Genomic DNA, 22,667 nt, shown 5'->3' with positions numbered 1-22,667 from the left:
CAGCGGCTCTGTGGCTCCCGCCTGTCCCAGAAGCTGTCTGCCTCTGTGGTCCTCACTCTAACCTGTAGACTAAGTTCGGCGGAGTCCCGGAGCCAAGATCGATCCTATGTTTTAAAAACTGTGCTGAAACAAAATGCTTAGGCTGAAATAGGCTTCATGTTTTTAATAAAGTATTGAAGTTATTGCTCAAATAACTGAAGCACTAATCAAATTGGAGCTTTGAAAAGAAACATTGCTTCTAATTCTTAATCATGCAAGTAGATGAAGAATGGTGGCTAGTAAAATGTGAATTGGCAAAACGAGATCCAGAAAGAATTTATGCAGCAGTTTTAAATGATAACTTTAAATATAACAAATTCACTTTTGTGTTAGAATTCCACCTTTGTGTAACAGAGCCTGAGGCTCAATAGAAGGAAATCAACCTTCTGTCTAATTTCATCATCCTTTAAGATAATTGTTTTTCCCTTAGGGTTATAATTAGTATTATATTTTATGGGATCTGGCAATTTTGTTATTGCTATATCATTTTTTTGTTGTTGCTATAGAACAGAGAACACTGAAATGAACATAAACTACTGATGAGTAAGTCTATATATCAGAATAGATAAAATTATTTATAAAGTTAAAAAACGTATCTTTATATGTTGAAAAGGTAATGGGAAATTGTCTTGTTTTTAGTTACATACTTTAAAGATATTACATTAGGGCTTTTGAGCCTACTCCTGTCCCACGCCTCTAGCACACTCTTTTTCTCTTCTTTAATAAGCTGTCTTCATTTCTATCACTAAAACATAAAAGTAAAGGGCTGGAGAAATGGCTTACTGGTTAAGAGCCCCAGCTGGTCTTCCAGCACAACCAATGTAACTACAGTTCCAGGGGATCTCTTCTGGCCTCAACAGGAACTACACATGCACACAGTGTACATACATACATTCATGTAAAAAACACACACACACACACATTTGTGTAACACACACACACAACACAAATCTTTTGAATAAAACAATTTAATTAGTTCTTTGTCTCTATGACATCATATCACTATAATATTTTGTAACAATTCCTCAATTTACAAACAGACTTAGATCAAGATTTTCATTCATTTATTGTTTTTAGTTTGAAATATTTGTCATGTACTATTTTCTCTGCAAGGTTAATTATGAATAATAATAATAAGCTTATCCACAATATAAACCTGTTCAATACTAGGTTGCCGAAATAGGATACTTGGAATTGATGGAAATATATAGTGTATAAATTTTGGGAATATATACTGCAGAATGAATAATTTTCTTTATTTTATATATGAATATTAAGTACAATATTTTTCAATTTCACCTCCCACATATAATAGGAAACAGATATTTGTCTTTCTTTGGCTTGTTTCATGTTACACAATATCCTCCAGTGTCATTGCTTTCTTCATCTGTCCATCTGTTGATGTACATATATGCTGATTCCCTAACATGGCTATTGTGTATAGTGCTGTAGTACAAAGAATGAACATGCATCTCTGTGGTATGTAACATAGATTGCCTTGGGTATATAGCTGGTCTTTAAAGAAACTTCCATCTTTAGTTTCTGAAGCATATCTACAGTGACTTCTGAGGTAGTGGAACTAGTTACTGTATACTCCCACCAGTAGTCTTCGAGTTCCTGTCCTCATCCCACCCCATCCTTGCCTACATTTGTTGTCATTCATTTTCCTGTTTGCTATCCTGAGTAGGGTGAGATAGAATCTTGAGGTAGTTTTGTTATTGAACTTGGGGTTACATCTTGTGCCCAAAACTAGGTATGGCCACAGGTCTTCAATAGTCAAACTAAAATGAAAAGGAGATTTATTCAATGTAGCCACATTGCGAATGAGACAAAAAGATCCCTCAAGTCTCCCCACCCCAAGTCTCACTTAAACAGAGGGGACATTTATGTAGTCCCAATCAAAGTAGCCCTCTTTTGATCCATGGTTATTTGGTCTTCAGTCTTTTTCCTGGAGTTAAATTCCCATTCTTTCTCAGGCTTTTGTTTTCTCCCAGCATGAGATTCCTGGAGAAATTTCCACTGGGGGGGGGGGGGGGGCGGGGTCTGTTGTTTCAAAAATCTGATAGATTGAGAAACATAAATGGCTCTTTAGAGTATCTTGTTTTCTTTTGGACCTGTAACAGTTTGATTTGCATTCCTCTGATGGCTAAAAATGTTGTTTGATATATTTATTGATTTCAGCTAAGAATGTTGAAAATTGCTTGATATATTTATCCATCATTTGTACATCTTTAGACCTTTTGTCTATAATTGGATTTGTTCTTTAGTTGTTTTATACATATTTTAATTATCCCTTTGTTCTTACCTGAATGTTCTTTAGCTTTTGTCTTCAAATGTGTTCTGTGCCTATGCAGGGATTCTGGCTAGAAATGTGTGTTGCATCTTCTGCTCCTAATTTTAATTGCTTGATTGCATATGCTTATATTTTTCAAGTTGGTTGAACTCGTCTTTGGGCTGGGTTTCATATAAACTAGAAAGCACTAAGTCGAATTTAAAGTGTGGAGTGCGTGATGGAGAAGAAGCTGAAGTGATAGAATTGGTATTATAAAAGACTTACTAATACATTTGCTCAGGAAACATTAAGTCACACAAGTGGAATTTAGCCTCCAAAATACTCCAAAGATAAATGGCATGCTTAACGGGCATGTTAGAGAGATACAAAATTTAGGATGCTGGGATGTGTATGTTTACTCATTGGAATTGATAGGCCTTGATCAGCCATTAGGCTTTGGTTCTTATAACAAAAGAGATAGCAATGACTTGAAACCAGCCATTAGAAAGACATACCTCTAAGGGACAGCTGGGACAGACAGGCAGGATAAGGTTAAACCACCATTAAGTAAGTCCAGGTCTGCCATTAATCCTTTGTTCTCTTACCAGGAAAATACTATTCTTCCTGGTAAGTAAGATGATTCCTCAGTAACAATTATTTCTAAAAGAACAACACTGGAATACTTAAAATAATTCTGGCAGTATTCAAAATCTTTGTTGTGTATATCTGCCTAAGGGGCCAGATTTATATTATCTATTTAAATTGTTCGAGTGCAACCTGGGATTAGAACCCAAAAAGAGATTTAAGAATGACAGCATCATATATAAAACACATAAGCCTAAGGTATTTAAAATCTAATGAAATCTTTTGGGTGTCGACTCTTATTTGGACATTATCCACAGTCAACCAGAAGTTTTCCTTAGGAAAGAGTTTACTTCATCTCTAAGTGTGTGGAGCGAATTCTCACTGAGCAGGTATATTAGTCTCTGCTTTTGACTTTGCAAGTATAAAAGCAGGCATTTGTTTGTTTAATCTGTACCAGGATCTCTTTGTATATAACACTATTTCTTTAACAAAATAATACCAGAGATTTCTAATCAAATGTGCCATTGAATCATTAAATTATATTAATGAAGGTGTTTGGGTGCAGGCAAAATTTATTTGAATCTGCAGCAGCAACAAGGACTAACATGTTAATGAGAACACAAGTAGCAAAATTATAGTGTGTGAACTGCTTTTCAGATGGCTTGAAAGTTTGAATTAAAAAATAATATAATAATATATGTCAAAGAAATAAAAGTAAAATTTTGAAGAACAATTTTAGACGTGCCTCGATGTAGGTGATGAATTTCTCTTGTTTTATTGTTCAGTCTTTTTAAAATGTAGAAGATTTATATGATCTAAAGAGAAGCCACAGTATGTGCAGACCTTTTAAATGAAGTAATACTGTCTGGATTCAGTTCTGTTGTAAATCTGTTCTCATATGTAATTACTTGGGGATTCTGGCCAGACTTTCAGATGAAATTTGATAGATTGGGATGAAATTAGAATTATTCCTACTTGAAGACTTAATAATCTTTAAGTATCATTGAAAGTATAAGGTTCTCTCTCATATGTAAACTACATTACATGGTATTGCCGGTATTCATTTCTTTTTTTAAAATATTTTTTATTACCTATTTTCCCCAATTACATTCCCAATGCTATCCCAAAAGTCCCCCATACCCTCCCCCCCCCAACTTACCTACCCACCCATTCCCATTTTTTGGCCCTGGTGTTCCCCTGTACTGGGGCATATAAAGTTTGCATGTCCAATGGGCCTCTCTTTCCAGTGATGGCCGACTAGGCCATCTTTTGATACATATGCAGCTAGAGACAAGAGCTCCGGGGTACTGGTTAGTTCATAATTTTGTTGCACCTATAGGGTTGCAGATCTCTTTAGCTCCTTGGGTACTTTCTCTAGCTCCTCCATTGGGGGCCCTGTGATCCATCCAATAGCTGACTGTGAGCATCCCCTTCTGTGTTTGCTAGGCCTCGGCCTAGTCTCACAAGAGACAGCTATATCAGGGTCCTTTCAGCAAACACTTGCTAGTGTATGCAATGACTGACTCTGAGCATCCCCTTCTGTGTTTGCTAGGCCTCGGCCTAGTCTCACAAGAGACAGCTATATCAGGGTCCTTTCAGCAAACACTTGCTAGTGTACGCATCTGGAGACTGCCATATCCAGGGATCCATCCCATAATTAGCCTGTATTCATTTCTAACATACTACCTGATGTAAACATCTGAAGATTGTCTACCTGAGACAGACGTTACTAAGAATTGGGACTGAGCAGTGGGTCAGAGTGAACTAGAATAAAGTAGTCCTGAAATTTGGTAAAATTATTTCCTGTTTGCCATCAGCTTTAGTCGGTTTATTTTGTTAACTGTTCTCTGAGACTTCAACTTTTAACCCTGTATTTTAAAATTACCTCATGAAGATTAATTTCCCAATACACACTTCCCCTGTGTTCCATTTATTATTAATAAGGTCCTAGTAATTTTCTGTCCTAATAAGTACTATATTCTGTTACTACATCTTGAATATTTGTAATACTGATTTTAGTAGATCTTAACTTTGCTTGTATGTCCACAGTGTAGTGTCTGTAATATAGAGGCTATAGAAAATAGTTCTTTTATAAAGAAGATGACAATTTAGAAGATAATCAAAAACTCTCTAGCAGTGTTTTAAAGGTGGGAGTTATTTGTATTGAGTAGGTGTTCTATCCAAGTCTTTTCCAGCCCTTTGCATCTGTGTATATGGATTACTGATAGCTAGAAGATAATCTCCAAATGCCCATATGTAAAAGGTTGTTGGTTTTTTTTCTCCTGACATATTAGTAATGTTTATCTAATTGGATATTGTTAAAGACAGGGGCAGGGTGGTGGAAGAGAATAAAATATCCTAATCTTGTTTCTTTATTATCATCATACCATTATAGTCATCATCATTAGTTTTTGAGACATGGTCTAACTCCACCCCAGACTGGCCTCAAACTCATGACAATCCTACTAGTCCACAGATATGCATGTAGTAGGATTATAGTTGCACACTGGGATGCCAGGCTCTGCTAACCACTTATGTTAGCATCTTGTTTTTTAAATCTTGATTGTTGGGCCATTTTATTTCTATTCAGATGTTTTCATTTCTTCCTTGTTCAGGAGATGGGGATCTCACTTTGTAGCTCAGGCTAACCATGAGCTTGTGAGCAGCCTACTTCTATTTCTCAAATGCTAGAATCACAGGCATATACCATCACACTCCACATGCAAGAAATTTAGATTTAACTTGTATCTAACTAATTTGTAATAGCTGGTGATCTTAATTGACCATTCTTTGTTGATTTTGCTAGTAGTCATATAATAATGACAGAAGTGGTCATCTTTGACAATTTTGTGCTGTCAGAAATACTTGCCTATCCCTAGTAGTAAATATTTCCAAAAGCAAAATTACCTTTACTTTTTACTTGCTAGGAAAGCAGATTCATCACCCTAAATAATAATGCCTTCCACCTAGTACCATCTGGGTAATCAAATATGGCTTTAACTCTATTCCATGCGACTGAAGGTTTTTTGACACATCAATCTGCCAGTTCTAAAATAGGATTAAAATACATTTAGTATTAAAAATCAAAGGTATTGGTACATTATTAGTCCGTGCATTTCTAGAGAACCAGAATTTATTTTCCTTATTTTCTGCTAGTTTATTTTAGGTGTTTTAAATATATAACTATCAAATAAAGTAAGCAATAAGACATTTTGATGATTTTTTTTTATAATCAGCAAATCCGTTTTCTTAGGAGAAACATTGCCATCAGTTCTCTATGCACTGCTGAACACTCTAGGCTCAAATAGATAGCTCAAAACCCATGCTCACACAGAAGCCCCCCGTAAACCCCAGGCCTTTGTTAAACTCCACAAGCCACAAAAAGATTTGTGGAGAGACAGCAGGAGTTGACAGGGGTAACAAGAAGATAAGAGAGGTTGGAAGGAGAGTTATCAATGTGAATTGTGTACATGTAGGAAACTTGAGTAACAACAGATTTTAATTAATTAAAAACAAGTTATTAAAATTAAATAGAATAACAGAAAAAAGTGCAAATTGTTTTTGAGAAATATATCTATGGACATATTTGTTGGCCAGTCTTACAGTTTTTACTGTTATAATATCTAACTGAGTTGTTATTTTATGCAAAGGAGTAATGCTTTTAGCTTTTGTTTTCAATACTGGGGGTGGAACTAATGGCTTTTGCATGCCAGACAAACAGCCTACCAGTGAGCTACATCTCTAGCCCTTCATTTCATCAAGTGAAACATCAATAGAAGGATTATTCATTTTTCTCTTAACCATATAGCACATGCCTTAGCATTGCAGTTATGAAGTTAACAATGCATTGGTGAATTTTATGTTACACGTTGTTAATATACTATGACATAAGTTAAGAAACACACACATTGAGCCTTTTCCCTGTCTTTGTGTTGTATACACACATGGAAGTATTTGTGTGGTGGGCTTGTTTTATGGTTTTATCTTGTATTATGTTTGCTGATTTTATTTTCCTGTTTCTCATTTTGACCTATCAGTTATTAAAACATTGCAAAGTGCTCCTGCCTAGGAAGGAAGGGCCACTTGATTCACTTCCCCACTTTCTTCACTTTCTACTTTAGGGCATATTTAAGTTTGTGCTAGGAATGTTATTCTGGGCTTATTTCAATTATCACTAGTGCTAGAGTGTGTTAGTACTAACAGAAAAACTAAGGAAAGTTACACTGCCAAGATATGAACAATAGATCCCCCAAATTCATCCTGCATGGGTTTTAATATAGATACATTCTTCCTGCCATCAACACATTCTCTAACTTACATTTCTGGATAAATATATGTAAAATAATTTTGTACAAGAAACAACTGTGCTATTAACTCATTTCTTATGAACACTAACTTTGAAAAGAATCCATATGAAGGATAGTAACAAATGACACCTCTATAGAAAAATGGAAGTCAAAGAATTAGATAATAGACATTCTGTTTTGTGACCTGCTAATTTTATGTGCTATTTTGAACAACCAAGAAGAAGAAATTGATTTGACTGTAATTAAATAACATACAATTTTTCCTAAATTTTTCATCTAGCAATTATTTCATTAGTATTTAGGTGGATAATTTTTGAGGAAGAAAAAATTATTTTGGACATAGTCAATTGAAATGTTGTCTTAGGTTAAGAGCTTTTTGGTTTTGTTTAGCCATCATTTTTTGCTGAACCAGGTGAAGGTTTTTTGTATCATCTTTACACTTTTATACACTTAAATAAGAATTTTTATTTACACTTCTATGGATTTTACAAAGCAGTCTTCCTCTGAAATAAGAGGTTTTGTGATCAAAATGTAGATGTCCAGAATTTTCTTGTTTTCATGTTTGAATTTTTTTATTGGATTCTTAGGTCACTTTGGATAACTGTGTTGAAGTTGGACGGATTGCCAACACCTACCATCTGACAGAAGTGGATAAATATGTCAACAGCTTCGTCTTAAAGAATTTTGCTGCATTGCTGAGCACTGGGGAGTTCCTGAAGCTTCCCTTTGAGCGCCTTGCCTTTGTCCTGTCCAGCAACAGCCTTAAGCGCTGCACCGAACTTGACCTCTTCAAAGCTACCTGTCGCTGGCTTCGCCTGGAAGAACCTAGAATGGACGTTGCTGCAAAACTAATGAAGAATATACGATTTCCGCTGATGACACCACAGGAGCTCATTAATTATGTGCAAACCGTGGATTTCATGAGAACTGACAATACTTGCGTCAATTTGCTTCTGGAAGCCAGCAATTACCAAATGATGCCGTTTATGCAGCCAGTTATGCAGTCAGACAGGACTGCCATTNGGTCTGACACCACTCGTTTGGTTACACTCGGAGGAGTCCTGAGACAGCAGCTTGTCGTCAGTAAAGAATTGCGCATGTATGATGAAAAGACCCACGAGTGGAAATCTCTAGCCCCCATGGATGCCCCAAGATACCAGCATGGCATTGCTGTCATCGGAAATTTTCTCTACGTTGTTGGTGGGCAGAGTAATTATGACACAAAAGGAAAAACCGCCGTCGATACAGTGTTTAGATTTGATCCTCGATACAACAAATGGATCCAAGTTGCANCTTTAAATGAAAAGCGCACCTTCTTCCACCTAAGTGCCCTCAAAGGATTTCTGTATGCAGTTGGTGGACGAAATGCAGCTGGAGAACTCCGTAAGTCTTTCTACTTATATTATATATAGGATATTTTTTTATTCAGGAATTTGTTGTTGGTAACAAAAAAATTTAGAGATAAAAATATGCCTAGGGTTTCCTTTGTAATCTATTTTTCTAAGAAAATATCAAAGATCATCTGTATGATTTATTTCTGCATAAAATATTAGCCATGGTCCAAACTATAACTAATATATAGTTTGCTGAATTTGAACAGCTATATAATTTTCATATTGAAAGATCAATTGGAATATATATTCAAGTAATTTATATTCTAATAGAGTCTTGATAGAAGTTTGACATCATTCTTCATCCTCCACTATTAAAAACCCACAAGCTGCCTGGCAGTGGTGGTACATGCCTTTAATCCCAGCACTTGGGAGGCAGAGGCAGGCAGATTCCTGAGTTCGAGGCCAGCCTGGTCTACAGAGTGAGTTCCAGGATAGCCAGGGATACACAGAGAAACCCTGTCTGGAAAAAAAAAAATCCACAAACTATGCTACTTAAAATCATTCTTTACAAAGGCTTGGTTCTTCTTATTTCCTCAATTCCAGAATTGATATCTAATAGTGACCACACAGTAAGATAATATTCTTCTTGTAGTCAACGTATAGTTCATTCAGTATTAGACACAGTTTGTTAACTATGAAAATTAAGATCTCTGACTATTAGACTTCAAAATTACTCTTACTGAAACATCAGACAGGTTTCACCATGGTATACTTCTTTTGTCTTCCTAATTAAACATTGGTCATGAATTTATTTTAACAGAAATATTTTGTCTCTATATAAATCAATCCCATAAGGTCTCTTTTAGATTAAGTGTGAATAATATATTTTTAATATAATGGATGTTAGGGATACTTCATTTTATATCTATCGCCACTATTATTGTTTAGTCTTTTTTAAAAAATATTTTTTATTACGTATTTTCCTCAATTACATTTCCAATGCTATCCCCAAAGTCCCCCCATACCCTCCCCCCAACTCCCCTACCCACCCACTCCCACTTTTTGGCCCTGGTGTTCCCCTGTACTGGGGCATATAAAGTTTGCATGTCCAATGGGCCTCTCTTTCTAGTGATGGCTGATTAGGCCATCTTTTGATACATATGCAGCTAGAGTCAAGAGCTCCCGGGTACTAGTCTTTTTAAATTACCAACAATACATTCGTTATTTGGAAAGTCACGACTAGACTAGAAAGAGTCATTGTTGGTTTGAAGTTGTATGGTTGATTTTTATCTGTTAGTTGTTGTTGTTGCCATCCAGTGTGGGATCTCAAACTCAGAGCATTGTATGTGGTAGACAAGCACGGTACTACTGTGAAGTATTCTCCAGTCACCAGCCTTAATTTAACACTTTGGTTCTACATAGAATCCTTGAGATGGCCAGTGTCTCAAACTCTTTATCATCTATCATGGTATTAAATAAATTTAGGATATTTCTCAGAATCTTTTTCTCCTAGTATTGTAAGAAATTAGAGACTTTAGTAGTCTATTAGATCCAGCTGTTTATTGGAGAGAAGAACGACTTCCCCACTTTTTACTTTCCTATGTATAGAACACTTTCTTGGTGGTAGCATGGCCTTAATGTTACTCATCTTTTCTATCTGATTTCTCCACGTGGAGTTATATAAGTTTTTCTGGAACCAAGCTTTGTAGATCTGGGGAACCTAGAGGGCATTATCATTAACTACATAGGTTTTCCAGTTTCTTTCATTAGTCAGATTTCTAAAAGCATGAGATACTCATGCTCTTAGCATAAAATTGACATTCTAGGACTTCTTAGTTTAGCCACACATATTGTCTTCTGTTATTGTACTGTTTTAAGTGTATGACATCTGAAAATGCCTAGGAAGTACAATCACTTGTACTTTTGTGGTTTACTGAAAAGGTAACTACTATAAAGATAGTCTTCAAAAATTGACAGAATTCTGGGAGGCAGTTGGTGGTCATTTCGAAACATCTCTTCGTACATGGGATGGGTCTCTTTCTTAGTGCTGTGAATGAATATTCAGCCACTTATTTTTCATTATCCTGTCTGTAATATTAATTAGGAATATTATTTTGGGGAAAATTATACTCTTTAAGCCATGGAAAAATCATTATGTAAAACTAAGAATCTCGAGGCTTCTATTTTTCTCATGCATCCCTGTGTTCTCTGTTTTCCTATGTTGTATCTAGGTAGGAACAAGAAATAAGTGAGTGCATTGGCCAAATAGCATAGGAATAGGCTACCTTGAACATGATCTGTACCCCTAGTTAGAGAAAGTTGCACACACACACACACAAAACCGTTTAAAAAATAGAGGCCATAAATTTGAGATCAAGATGGGGTATGTGTGATAGGTTGGAGGGAAGAAATGGAAATAGGAAAAAAGATGTAATTATACTTTACTCCAAAAAGAGAGAGAAATAAAAAATACATATATTGGCACTGCCTATTGGCACTACTAGACTATCACTAGGCCTAATGGTACATACCTGAATTCTTTGCACTTGACAGGTTGAGGCAGAGGAATCTGAGTTCAAGGCCAACCTGGGCCATGTAGTGATACTCTGACTTTAAAAAGGTTTCACAAAGGTTAACCTAAGGATAGATAATTACTTTAAAATTTACCATCATCATCATCTGCCTGAGATGCTATTGACTGATTTTAATCTTATTTCACAAACCACATTTTTTACAACTGTTTGTCTGATTGCCGTACAGATCCTAAACCTCCTTGTGATGAGGGTGCTCTAATTCTAATTATAGATCACTTCATGATATTTCGTCCCATTTTAAGAGATATCCCTTAGCTGCGCATGTTAGTGTACACATTTAATACCAGACAGAGGCAAGCAGATCTCTTGTGTTTGAGGCCAGCCTGATATACAGAGCAAGTTCCAGGACAACCAAGTATGCACAAAAACTCTGTCTCAAAAAACAGATAGAAAGCAAATGAGCAAATGAGAGAGAACTTCCATCATGTATAAATTACAAAATGAAAACTATTCATAAACTTTTATAGGAGTTGATCCCTTCCTTAATAGTATCACCATCAAAAACATGTTTTATTAAATAGTTTAAGGTACAATATATAGAATTTTTTAAAATTACATGATTGGCATACTAAGTGATTCCAATTGAAAGTCGTAATTCCAAGAAAGACTTCAGGCTAGAAAGAATCATTGTACAAGACTAAAATCAAGAGACTTCATTCATTTTCTGACCCGAACACGGGTTGAGGTGGAGAGTATGCCACCTTATCTTAGCAGGTTGTGTTCCATTTTGTTGAGGCAGCAAAACTTGTAACCATCCTTGATTTCTCTTCCCAGTGAACACAGTGAATTCTTCTGAATCTTATCCATTAATAAATGAGTTTTTATATAAATCCAAACAGAATTTGTATTGGTTGCACTGTGTAGTTTTCTGCCCATGTTGTTTTTGCAGAACAAAAAGAGGTCTACAGAAAGTCATATATATATATATATATATATATATATATATATATATATATATATATATGTGTGTGTGTGTGTGTGTGTGTGTGTGTGTGNGAGAGAGAGAGAGAGAGAGAGAGAGAGAGAGAGAGAGAGAGAGAGAGAGAGAGAGAGACTTCATCATATATATGAATATGACTGGGGTTTATTGTTGGTTTTTTAATTCCCCTTATATAGACTTGCTAGTATCTCTTCCTATAAAGAAGCATCCTTTTTTATTTTTCCAGAGCTGAGGACTGAACCCAGGGCCTTGTGCTTGCTAGGCAACGCTCTACCACTGAGCTAAATCCCCAAATCCAGAGCATCCTCTTTTTAACTCATTAGATTTCCATGCTCACATGCCTATTGAAATAGAGAAGGTGATGGATAGAGCATGGCAAGAAACAGGGATTTGATAGGGAAAGTCTCTTAATAATTTAACAGTTTCATTGATTGGTTCCAGTACATCATGAAATCTTCATATATACAATATCCATTACTCTTATGTAGTTATAAAAGGAAAACAGTGACAACCTTTGTAAGACATGATATATTAATTTAATATACTGGACCTTTTCAAATTTTCTCATGGAATATATGAGGGCCTTAAGGGGGAATAATATAAGTCTGCAGCACATTAAAAAAGACTGAATACCTGCATGCCTAACTTATTTCTGGAATGTATTTCTTTGGGCATTTTTCTCTCCCTGATACTGGTTGCAACAGGAAAATAGGAAAAGTGTATAGGAGCTGCCACATTTTTGCATTTTTCAGAAGTGTCTTTTGTTTCTTCTGCTTAACCTTTTGAAAATGTAGTGTCATTATGAAATCAGCCTTCCATTGTGGGTTTCTATTTTGAAGAAGACTATAATGGCTCAGATCCTTTCAGTGCAATTATATATCAAACAAGTTTTCAAATGATGGAATAGCAGAAAAATGTTCAAATAAATAGACAGCAAAATTGCTAAAATGTATTAAATGAACCCCCATAACCTTTAATAGATTTGGGGTTTTATTGATTAGTAAACAGATTCTAGATCTAGAGTAAGTATCACATTATCTCTATCTTTTTTTTTTAATTTATTTTTGGTATGTGAGTATACTATAGCTGTCTTCAGACATACAGATGAGAGCACTGGATCCTATTACATATGGCTGTAAGCCACCATGTGGATGCTGGGAATTGAACTCAGGACCTCGGGAAGAGCAGCCATCTTAACTGCTGAGCCATCTCTCCAGACCTTGATAAAATAATCTGAAAAATGAGGATCCCTTGAACAGATGAAATAAGCATCCTAATTATAGTTATGAAATCGAAGGGTTTCTAAGTTCTACACCAGAGCCTCAGAGCACTGAAGTTGAGTCTCTAGTTTAGTAGTCAGGGAACTTCTGTAAAACCTCAGAAATTCTAGTCATAGCTTTTGAGGTATTAATTCACCGTTGCAGCTAATGAGCCCCTCTCTTGTAGAAGAAAAGTAATTGTAGATAGTCCATAAACAAATAATTGGGCCTCAGCTCCAATAAAACTTTATTTATGACCACTGAAATTGTAATTTCATATAATTTTTATGATGCAGAATAGTCCTTTGGTTGATTTTTCCAGGCTTTAAATAATGCTATGGCATTCATCTTGCTGTATCATGGGGCATAGAGAAATGGGCATGGGTTTGAGAGACTGGATTTGACAGGGTCTGAAGTTTCCTGGCACCTGCCCTGCATTTCACCTGGTTCTTACAGCTGTAACCATCACTTTAGGGCTCAAGCCCCTTGCCTTGTTCTGCCTTTGCCCTTCCCTGCTTGTCAGATGTATCAATAGCAATCTGTATTTGATTATTGCACAAATGTGAAAAACATAAACAAGAATGTACACATCAGATTTTAAATCAGCTGCATTTTCTTTTCCTAATGAATGCTATTGATTTCTCTAATAAAAACAGTGGGACACAGAAAAACTTTAAAGGTTGACAATAAAGCTAAGGGAACTGAAAAGTATAAAGGTGATTGATGACCCGGGATGCTCAGGGTTGAGGAGCTATCATATAGTTAGTGAGATGAATTTCCATCTTGCACTGTGAGGTTCCTGCATGGGAAACTATGAATGTATCTTACAATTCCTATTAGAGAAAAAAGGCAATTAATGTACTGATACAAGAATGGTATTATCTTTTCATACAGTGAAATGTTAACAACCACCATGATTAGCTATTCAATCTCTAACTCCACCATAAAAAGAATAAGAGGAAAATAATGGAAACTGCATCTAGACAGGTGGATTATATATATAAAAGGACAGTTATAATGGAGAAATTTCAAAGTTCAAAGGGGAAAATGTTGCATTAATAGAAGCATATAGCTAATCAGGTCTCTTTTTGGCTTGAACTATATGGAGAAAATGATACCTGGAAGTCTTTTTTGTAATCCCCCTTCTGTTACGATGTGAGGTTAGATTGCTTTTTCATAGAAAGTTTGTCCATTTCTTACTTTCTAATATCACATGCCACTCAGTACATTAAGTCCCTCTGTGTATGAGACAAAAATAGGGGAGAAAGAATAGTATATAATCTGTCAGGTGACAGATTTTGCTTGTCAGGTGATAGTCATGCTAAAAGCAACTAGAAAAGAGTATTTTATAAAGCATTGCAAAATAAAGGCAATATATACTTGAAATGATAGATATATTAATTATACTGATTTGACCATCATATATGTATACACATATCAGAACATCATACTGTATGCTATAAATACATCATTATTATGTACCCATTAAAAACTCCACAGCCTCATATAGGTCATCAAGAGAATAAATCAGAATGACAATTGAAAAGATTTTGAAATTAAAAAAAAATAAACACGAAGTACGTGGAAAAGGAAAGGACTAGAAGGATGTAAATTGCTAATGCATAGGCATGATGGGAGGAGCAAGAGTACTTGGCATAAGTGAACTGATGGAATAAACAAAATTACTTTGTAGAACACAAACAAAATTGCTTCTCTATCCCCATATTTGCTTGTGCTTAATAAGTAGGGAATGTAATTCAAAGGTATACTCTCAGTTAGGATTGCCTTTAAAGCTGCTAAACCTTAGACTTTCTGCTTTATGTCACTGCCAAGAGCTGTATCCTAAAGTAAAAACTATATCATAAAGCAGATTTTATTTTGAGGTTGCCACCATGCTTCCCTGCATAGTGTTGTGGTTTTGTCAGGTGAAAAGACAGGGTTGAGGGAAACAAAGAATTTGATATGCTTTTGCAGTATCTGTAGTAAATCTGAATCTTTCAAGTCCATCTAGACTTCATGCTTTCTGCCAGTCTTCAGTATATCTGCTTCTTTCTTTGTAAAAAGAAACATTTTTTTTAATCTGCCTGGACTGCTATTGTTCTGATCTTGTAGTTTCCAACAGGGTAGATTGAAAGATACTTAAGTAACTGAGGTCACTTGTCCAAAGTACTTTATGTGGAAGATGACAAATTGATTACTGATATCAAGTCCACTTAATAAAGTAATTAACACATTATTGCCAATCATCTTTGGGTTAAGAATGGTGGTATTGGTTATAGCAGTTGCCATAGTGAAATGTGTATGAAATAAATCAGTCAGTAATTATACCCTCAGATTCAGCTGTACAATAGGTTTTACAGATAGTGATGTTTGTTCCTGTACACTATGTCAAAAATAGGTATTCAGAATTGGTGTGTTATTCTTCCTTTGTGATTTTTTTTATCTTTTCCTGTATTTTTAGAGCAAAGAAATTGGAGAAATGTCAAAGTAAAAAGTAAAAAACAGATGGTAGAAAAAATTCTTAGTGATTTGTACATTTGTATAATGTTTAGAAATTTATATAATCTAGCCTAATATAATATCTCTTAATGTTTCATTTTAATAGTCTCAAAAACTATAAGATGCCCTCTAAGGACTCATATTAAGCATTTTCAGAGATTAATATGTTATTATTATTATTCTACTAAAATAAAATAAAACTTGAAATTAAAATATAATTTCATTTCTTTTCTTTTTGTTTTTCAACAGCTACTGTGGAATGTTACAATCCGAGAACAAATGAATGGACCTATGTTGCCAAAATGAATGAACCTCACTATGGCCATGCGGGAACTGTGTATGGAGGAGTGATGTATATTTCAGGTAGACAAATACCCTGTGAACTTATCATAATAATTTTTATTCATTTTTAATTAATTTATGTATTCACTTTACATCCTGATCACTGCCCCTCCTTCCAAATCCTTCCCCTTCCCCTACCCTTTCCTCTGAGAGAGTGGAGACCTCCCATGGGTATCTCCCACCCTGGTATATCAAGTCTCTGTAGAGCTAGATACTTCTTCTCCTACTGAATATGATCTTTCCATATAGTACCAGTAATAATAACAATTCCTGGGAAAAATTGTAAAAATATATTTATATTTTCAGGAGATTTTATATGTATATTTGTGTGTGAATAATTAGAGTATTCTGTAAGTTTACAATCTAGCACCAAACCAATTCAGTTATAGATGTATAATGTATGAGAAATTAGAAAGCATTTATTTCCAGTTCATTTTTAATGTAAGTCCCAATACTCTGTATTCTAGTAAACACTATTTATATGCAATAATCATTTGTTTGACTTAAAATTTGGCTAAGCCATATTAGGAAATAAAACATACATACAAATCTATTTACATGTAATATATATAATGTACATAACAAAACACGTATATTATTCCTTTAGTATTATAATAGGGATTCAACTGTGGTGCCATTATATGCAGAGATACTTTTATATGAAAATTCCAGGACAGATCTTGGAAATAGGAAATAAACAGAGACACAGTCAAACTAAAGAAGTTATGAAACAAATGGATTTAACAGATATCTATAGAACATTTTATCCTAAAACAAAAGGATATACCTTTTTCTCAGCACCTCATGGTACCATCTCCAAAACTGACCATATAATCGGTCACCAAACAAGCTTCAACAGATACAAAACTATTGAAATAATCTCATGCACACTATCAGATCACTATGGACTAAGGCTGATCTTCAATAACAACATAAATAATAGAAAGCCCACATACACTTGGAAGCTGAACAACAATCTACTCAATAATAACTTGATAAAGGAAGAATTACAGAAAGAAATTAAAGACTTTTTAGAGTTTAATAAAAATTAAGCCACAACATACCCAAACTTATGGGACAAAATGAAAGCATTTCTAAGAGAAAAATTCATAGCTCTGAGGGCCACCAAAAAGAAACTAGAGAGAGCACACACTAGCAGCTTGACAGCACACCTAAAAGCTCTAGAACAAAAGAAAGCAAATTGACCAAAGAGGACTAGACAGCAGGAAATAATCAAATTCAGGTCTGAAACCAACCAAGTGGAAACGAAAAGAACTATACAAAGAATAAACCAAACAAGGAGCTGTTTCTTTGAGAAAATCAACTAGATAGCTAAACCCTTAGCCAGACTAACTAAAGGGTACAGGGATAGTATCCTAATTAACAAAATCAGAAATGAAAAGGGAGACATAACAACAGAACAATCAGATCCTCCTACAAAAGGCTATACTCAACAAAACTGGAAAACCTGGATGAAATGGAAAATTTTCTAGACAGATACCAGGTACCAAAGTTAAATCAGGAACAGATTAATGATCTAAACAGTCCCATGTCCCCTAAAGAAATAGAAACAGTAGTTTATAGTCTCCCAGCCAAAAAAGCCGAGGACCAGATGGGTTTAGTGCAGAGTTCTATCAGACCTTCAATGAAGACCTAATTCCAATACTCCTTAAATTATTCCACAAAATAAAAACAGAAGGTACTCTACCCAATTAGTTCTATGATGCCACAATTACTCTGATTCTTAAACCACAGAAACACTCAACAAAGAAAGAGATATTTTAGCCAATGTCCCTTATGATTATCAATGCAAAAATACTCAATGAAATTCTCTCAAACGAATCCAAGAACACCTCAAAATGATCAGCCATCATGATCAAGTAGGCTTCATCTCAAGGATGCGGGGATGCTTTAATATATGGATGTATCCACTATATAAATTAAGTCAAAGACAAAAGTCACATGATCATCTCATTAGATGCTCAGAAAGCATTTAACAAAGTCTAACACCCCTTCATGATAAAAGTCTTGGAAAGATCAGGAATTCAAGGCCCATACCTAAACATAATAAAAGCAATATACAACAAACCAGTAGCCAACATCAAACCAAATGATGAGAAACTTGAAGCAATCCCACTAAAATCAGGGACTAGACAAGGCTGCCCACTTTCTCCCTACCTATTCAANATNNTACTTGAAGTCNTAGNCAGAGCAATTAGACAACAAAAGGAGATCAAAGGAACACAAATTGGAAAGGAAGAAATCAAAATATCATTATTTGCAGATGATATGATAGTATATATAAGTGACCCCCAAAATTCCCCAGAGAACTCCTATACCTGATAAACAGCTTCAGTGAAGTATCTGGATATAAAATTAACTGAAATAAATCAGTGGCCTTTCTCTACACAAAGGATAAACAGGCTGAGAAAGAAATTAGGGTAACAACACCCTTCACAATAGTCACAAATGATATAAAATACCTTGGTGTGACTCTAACTAAGGAAGTAAAAGATCTGTATGATAAGAACTTCAATTCTCTAAAGAAAGAAATCCAAGAATATCTCAGAAGATAGAAAGATCTCCCATTCTCATGGATTGTCAGGATTAATGTACTCCATATGGCTATCTTGCTAGAAGCAATCTACAGATTCAATGCAATCTCCATCAAAATTGCAACTCAATTCTTCACAGAGTTAGAAAGGGCAATTTTCAAATTCATCTGGAATAATAAAAAACCTAGGATAGCAAAAACTATGCTCAGCAATAAAAGAACCTCTGGTAAAATCACCATCCCTGATCTCAAGCTGTACTACAGAGCAATTGTGATAAAAACTGCATGGTACTGAAACAGTGACAGACAGGTATATCAAATGAACAGAATTGAAGGCCCAGAAATGAACCCACACACCTATGATCATTTGATCTTTGATAAAGGAGCTAAAACCATCCAGTGGAAAGAAGACAGCATCTTCAACAAATGGTGCTGGCTCAACTGGCAGTTATCATGTAGAAGAGTGCGAATTGATCCATTCTTATCTCCTTGTACAAAGTTCAAGTCTAAGTTAATCAAAGAACTCCACATAAAACCAGAGACACTGAAATTTACAGAGGAGAAAGTGGAGAAGAGTCTTTAAGATATGGGCACAGGGGAAAAATTCCTGAACAGAACAACAATGATTTGTGCTGTAAGGTCAAGAATCTTCAAATGGGACCTCATAAAACTTCAAAGCTTCTGCCAGTCAAAGGACACTGTCAACAAGATCAAAAGGCAATCAACAGATTGGAAAAGATCTTCACCAATGCTAAATCCCATAGGGGGCTAAAATCCAATATATATAAAGAACTCAAGAAGTCAGACTCCAGAAAACTAAACAGCTCTATTTTTTAAAAAAAATGGGGTATAGAGCTAAACAAAGAATTCTCAACTGAGGAATATTGAATGGCTGAGAAGCACCTAAAAAAATGTACAGCATCCTTAATCATCAGGGAAATGCAAATCAAACAACCCTGAGATTCCACCTCATACCAGTCAGAATGGCTAAGATCAAAAGCTCAGGTGACAGCAGATGCTGGTGAGGATGTGGAGAAAGAGGAACACTCCTCCATTGCTGGTGGGACTGCAAGTTGGTACAACTACTCTGGAAATCAGTTTGGCAGTTCCTCAGAAAACTGGACATAGTACTACTGGTAGATCCAACAATACCTCTCCTGGGCATATACCCAGAAGATGTTCCAACTGGTAAGAAGGACACATGCTCCACTATGTTCATAGCTGTTAAGAAGGACACATGCTCCACTATGTTCATAGCAGCCTTATTTATAATAGCCAGAAGCTAGAAAAACCAAGATGTCCCTCAACAGAGGACAAGATACAGAAAATGTGGTTCATTTACACAATGGGTACTACATAGCTATTAAAAAGAATGAATTTATGAAATTCTTCGACAAATGGATGGATCTGGAGGATATCATCCTAAGTGAGGTAACCCAATCACAAAAGAACACACATGATATGCAATCACTGATCAGTGGATATTAGCCCAGAAGCTCTGAATTCTTCTTAAATGCCCATGGGAGGATTTACGGAGACAAATTTCGGAGCTGAGACTGAAGGAATGACCTTTCAGAGACTGCTCCACTTGTGGATCCAACCCATAAACAGCTACCAAACCCACACACTATGACAGATGCCAACAAGAGCCTGTTGTCAGGAGCTTGATAAAGCTGTCTCCTGAGAGGCTCTACCAGTGCCTGGAAAATACACAAGTGGATGCTCACAGCCATCTATTGGACAGAGCACAAAGTCACCAATGAAGGAGCAAGAGAAAGTACCCAAGGAACTGAAGGAGTCTGAAGGAGGAACATCCATATGAACTAACCAGTACACCCAGAGCTCCTTGGAACTAAACCACCAATCAAAGAAAACATGTGATGGAACTTGTGGCTCTATTGGCTTATGTAGCAGAGGATGGCCTAGTTGGCCATCAATGGGAGGAGAGGCCCTCCCTGTGATGGTTCTATGCCCCAGTATAGGGGAATGCCAGGACTAGTAATGGGAGTGGGTGGGTTGGGGAGCAGGGGGAGTGGGGGGAGAGGATTTTTTGGAGAGAAAACTAGGAAATGTGATAACATTTGAAATGTAAACAAAGAAAATATCTAATAAAAAAAAGAAAAAGAAAAAAGAAAATTCCAAAATGACTTAAGTTTATTCAGTATTCAGATAACAACTTTGACTCTCAAATAGTTTGTACTTGTATTTCCCTAAAGAAAGTCATGAATTCAGAAATATATTTTGACATGGTGATCACCTTTGATATTGACATTTAATTTTTAGGCAATTTTGTTCACCCCACATGCTTTCTCCTTTCCTCCCTCTCTCCTTTTCTCCCACCCACCCCTGTCTCTCCCTCTCCCCCTCCCACTTCCCCTCCCACTCCTTCTCTCTTCCTCTCTCCCTCTCCATCTTTCTTTTTTTCCCTAGTTCAGTCTGCCTCTAAGAGCCCTCTCCCCTCAATGCCAGGCAAATAGTTCTGTTATTAGAAAGCTAAGTTGTTAAGGGGCTGATGAGTCACAGGACATTGCCTTATGATGTCTATAGTCAAGAAAGATCTGTGAATGACTGTGTGGCATGTGGTTGGCAGGCTTCCAGGGTTCAGTTCATGAGTGACTATGGGGCATCTTACATTGTCAGAGCCATAAAGGAAATCATATTGTATCACCTACCTGTTTCATGTGTGTAAGTGCTCTACTACTATAACAATGGCTCCCAGTTCCCTGGAGCAAAGCTGACACTTGAATGGTTTTAGTGGCACTTTGGTATAACTGGTATATGCTGCAAAAACTATCTTCCACATTGATGTTAGGCTAAGAACTGAGCCAATGTTGTAACCAAAAAACAATGCTTTGCTTTCTGGTAGGAATTTAAAAATTAGATAAATATGTTTCATTAATTTCTGTCTTGCTACTTGAAAAATCTATGATACAGATAAAGATCAGCTTAGGTCTGTCCCTTGTAAGCTGAAGATAGAGTTTGGTACTTTCATTACCATTTTATTATTTGTGTTCTATCTGTATTCAGATTGTAGGTAATTTGACTTACTTTGACCCAATACACCAACAACCAACTGATACATATATAAAATTCTTATGTTCAAAATTCCAAATCTGGGTTTATATTCAAAACCCTAATATGTTAACTAGAATGGGTATTTTGATTTGGAAAAGGGACTAATGGGTACCTGCAATTTAAAGTAGCCTAGGCTAGTCCTCAGCACCCATAGCCTACTCACTAAAATGTCACACACACTGATGCTTTGTAGTTCGATTTTACTACGCAGTTAACTCTAATAGTGGCCAAAATATATTTCCATCTATTGACACTCCTTAAGTATGATGGCTCTTTGTTTGAGAAGGTTGCTGTAATAATATATTTTCACTCATTTTAAATAGTTAAATGTAAGGTTTTCTTTTCTTTGTTGTTGTTATTAAAGAATATGGAGCTACAACAGCTATATATTTATAAGCTATAATATGCCGTAAAATGTAGGAAAAGTTAACCATCATACATTCTTTAGGATTTCTTTTGCTCATGCCTATTTTTTTTCATTCTTTAGGAGGAATTACCCATGACACTTTCCAAAAGGAGCTCATGTGCTTCGACCCTGATACTGACAAATGGACCCAGAAGGCACCGATGACCACTGTCCGAGGCCTACACTGCATGTGTACGGTGGGAGATAGGCTCTATGTCATTGGTGGCAACCATTTTCGCGGAACCAGTGATTACGATGATGTCCTGAGCTGTGAATACTACTCACCTATCCTTGACCAGTGGACCCCAATTGCTTCCATGTTAAGAGGGCAGAGTGATGTTGGGGTCGCTGTCTTTGAGAATAAAATCTATGTGGTTGGTGGATATTCATGGAATAATCGCTGTATGGTAGAGATAGTGCAGAAGTATGATCCAGAGAAAAATGAATGGCATAAGGTTTTC

At 35.9% G+C, this 22,667-nt stretch overlaps 1 protein-coding gene across 6 annotated transcripts in view; it reads left to right on the top strand.

Moving 5' to 3' along the window:
- Positions 1–22,667, top strand: part of Klhl13 (kelch like family member 13) — a 149,242-nt gene that overhangs the window by 125,180 nt on the left and 1,395 nt on the right. For all 6 annotated transcript variants that reach the window (XM_021152969.1, XM_029473577.1, XM_021152965.2 and 3 more), the window contains 3 exons: positions 7,791–8,586; positions 16,079–16,192; positions 22,288–22,661. In XM_021152969.1, the coding sequence (XP_021008628.1) occupies positions 7,791–8,586; positions 16,079–16,192; positions 22,288–22,661 (1,284 nt within the window). The remainder of the gene's footprint in view (positions 1–7,790; positions 8,587–16,078; positions 16,193–22,287; positions 22,662–22,667) is intronic.

Source organism: Mus caroli, chromosome X (genome assembly GCF_900094665.2).
Source record: "Mus caroli chromosome X, CAROLI_EIJ_v1.1, whole genome shotgun sequence".
Taxonomy (NCBI): Eukaryota; Metazoa; Chordata; class Mammalia; order Rodentia; family Muridae; genus Mus; species Mus caroli.
This window is presented reverse-complemented; position numbering and strand designations above follow the sequence as displayed.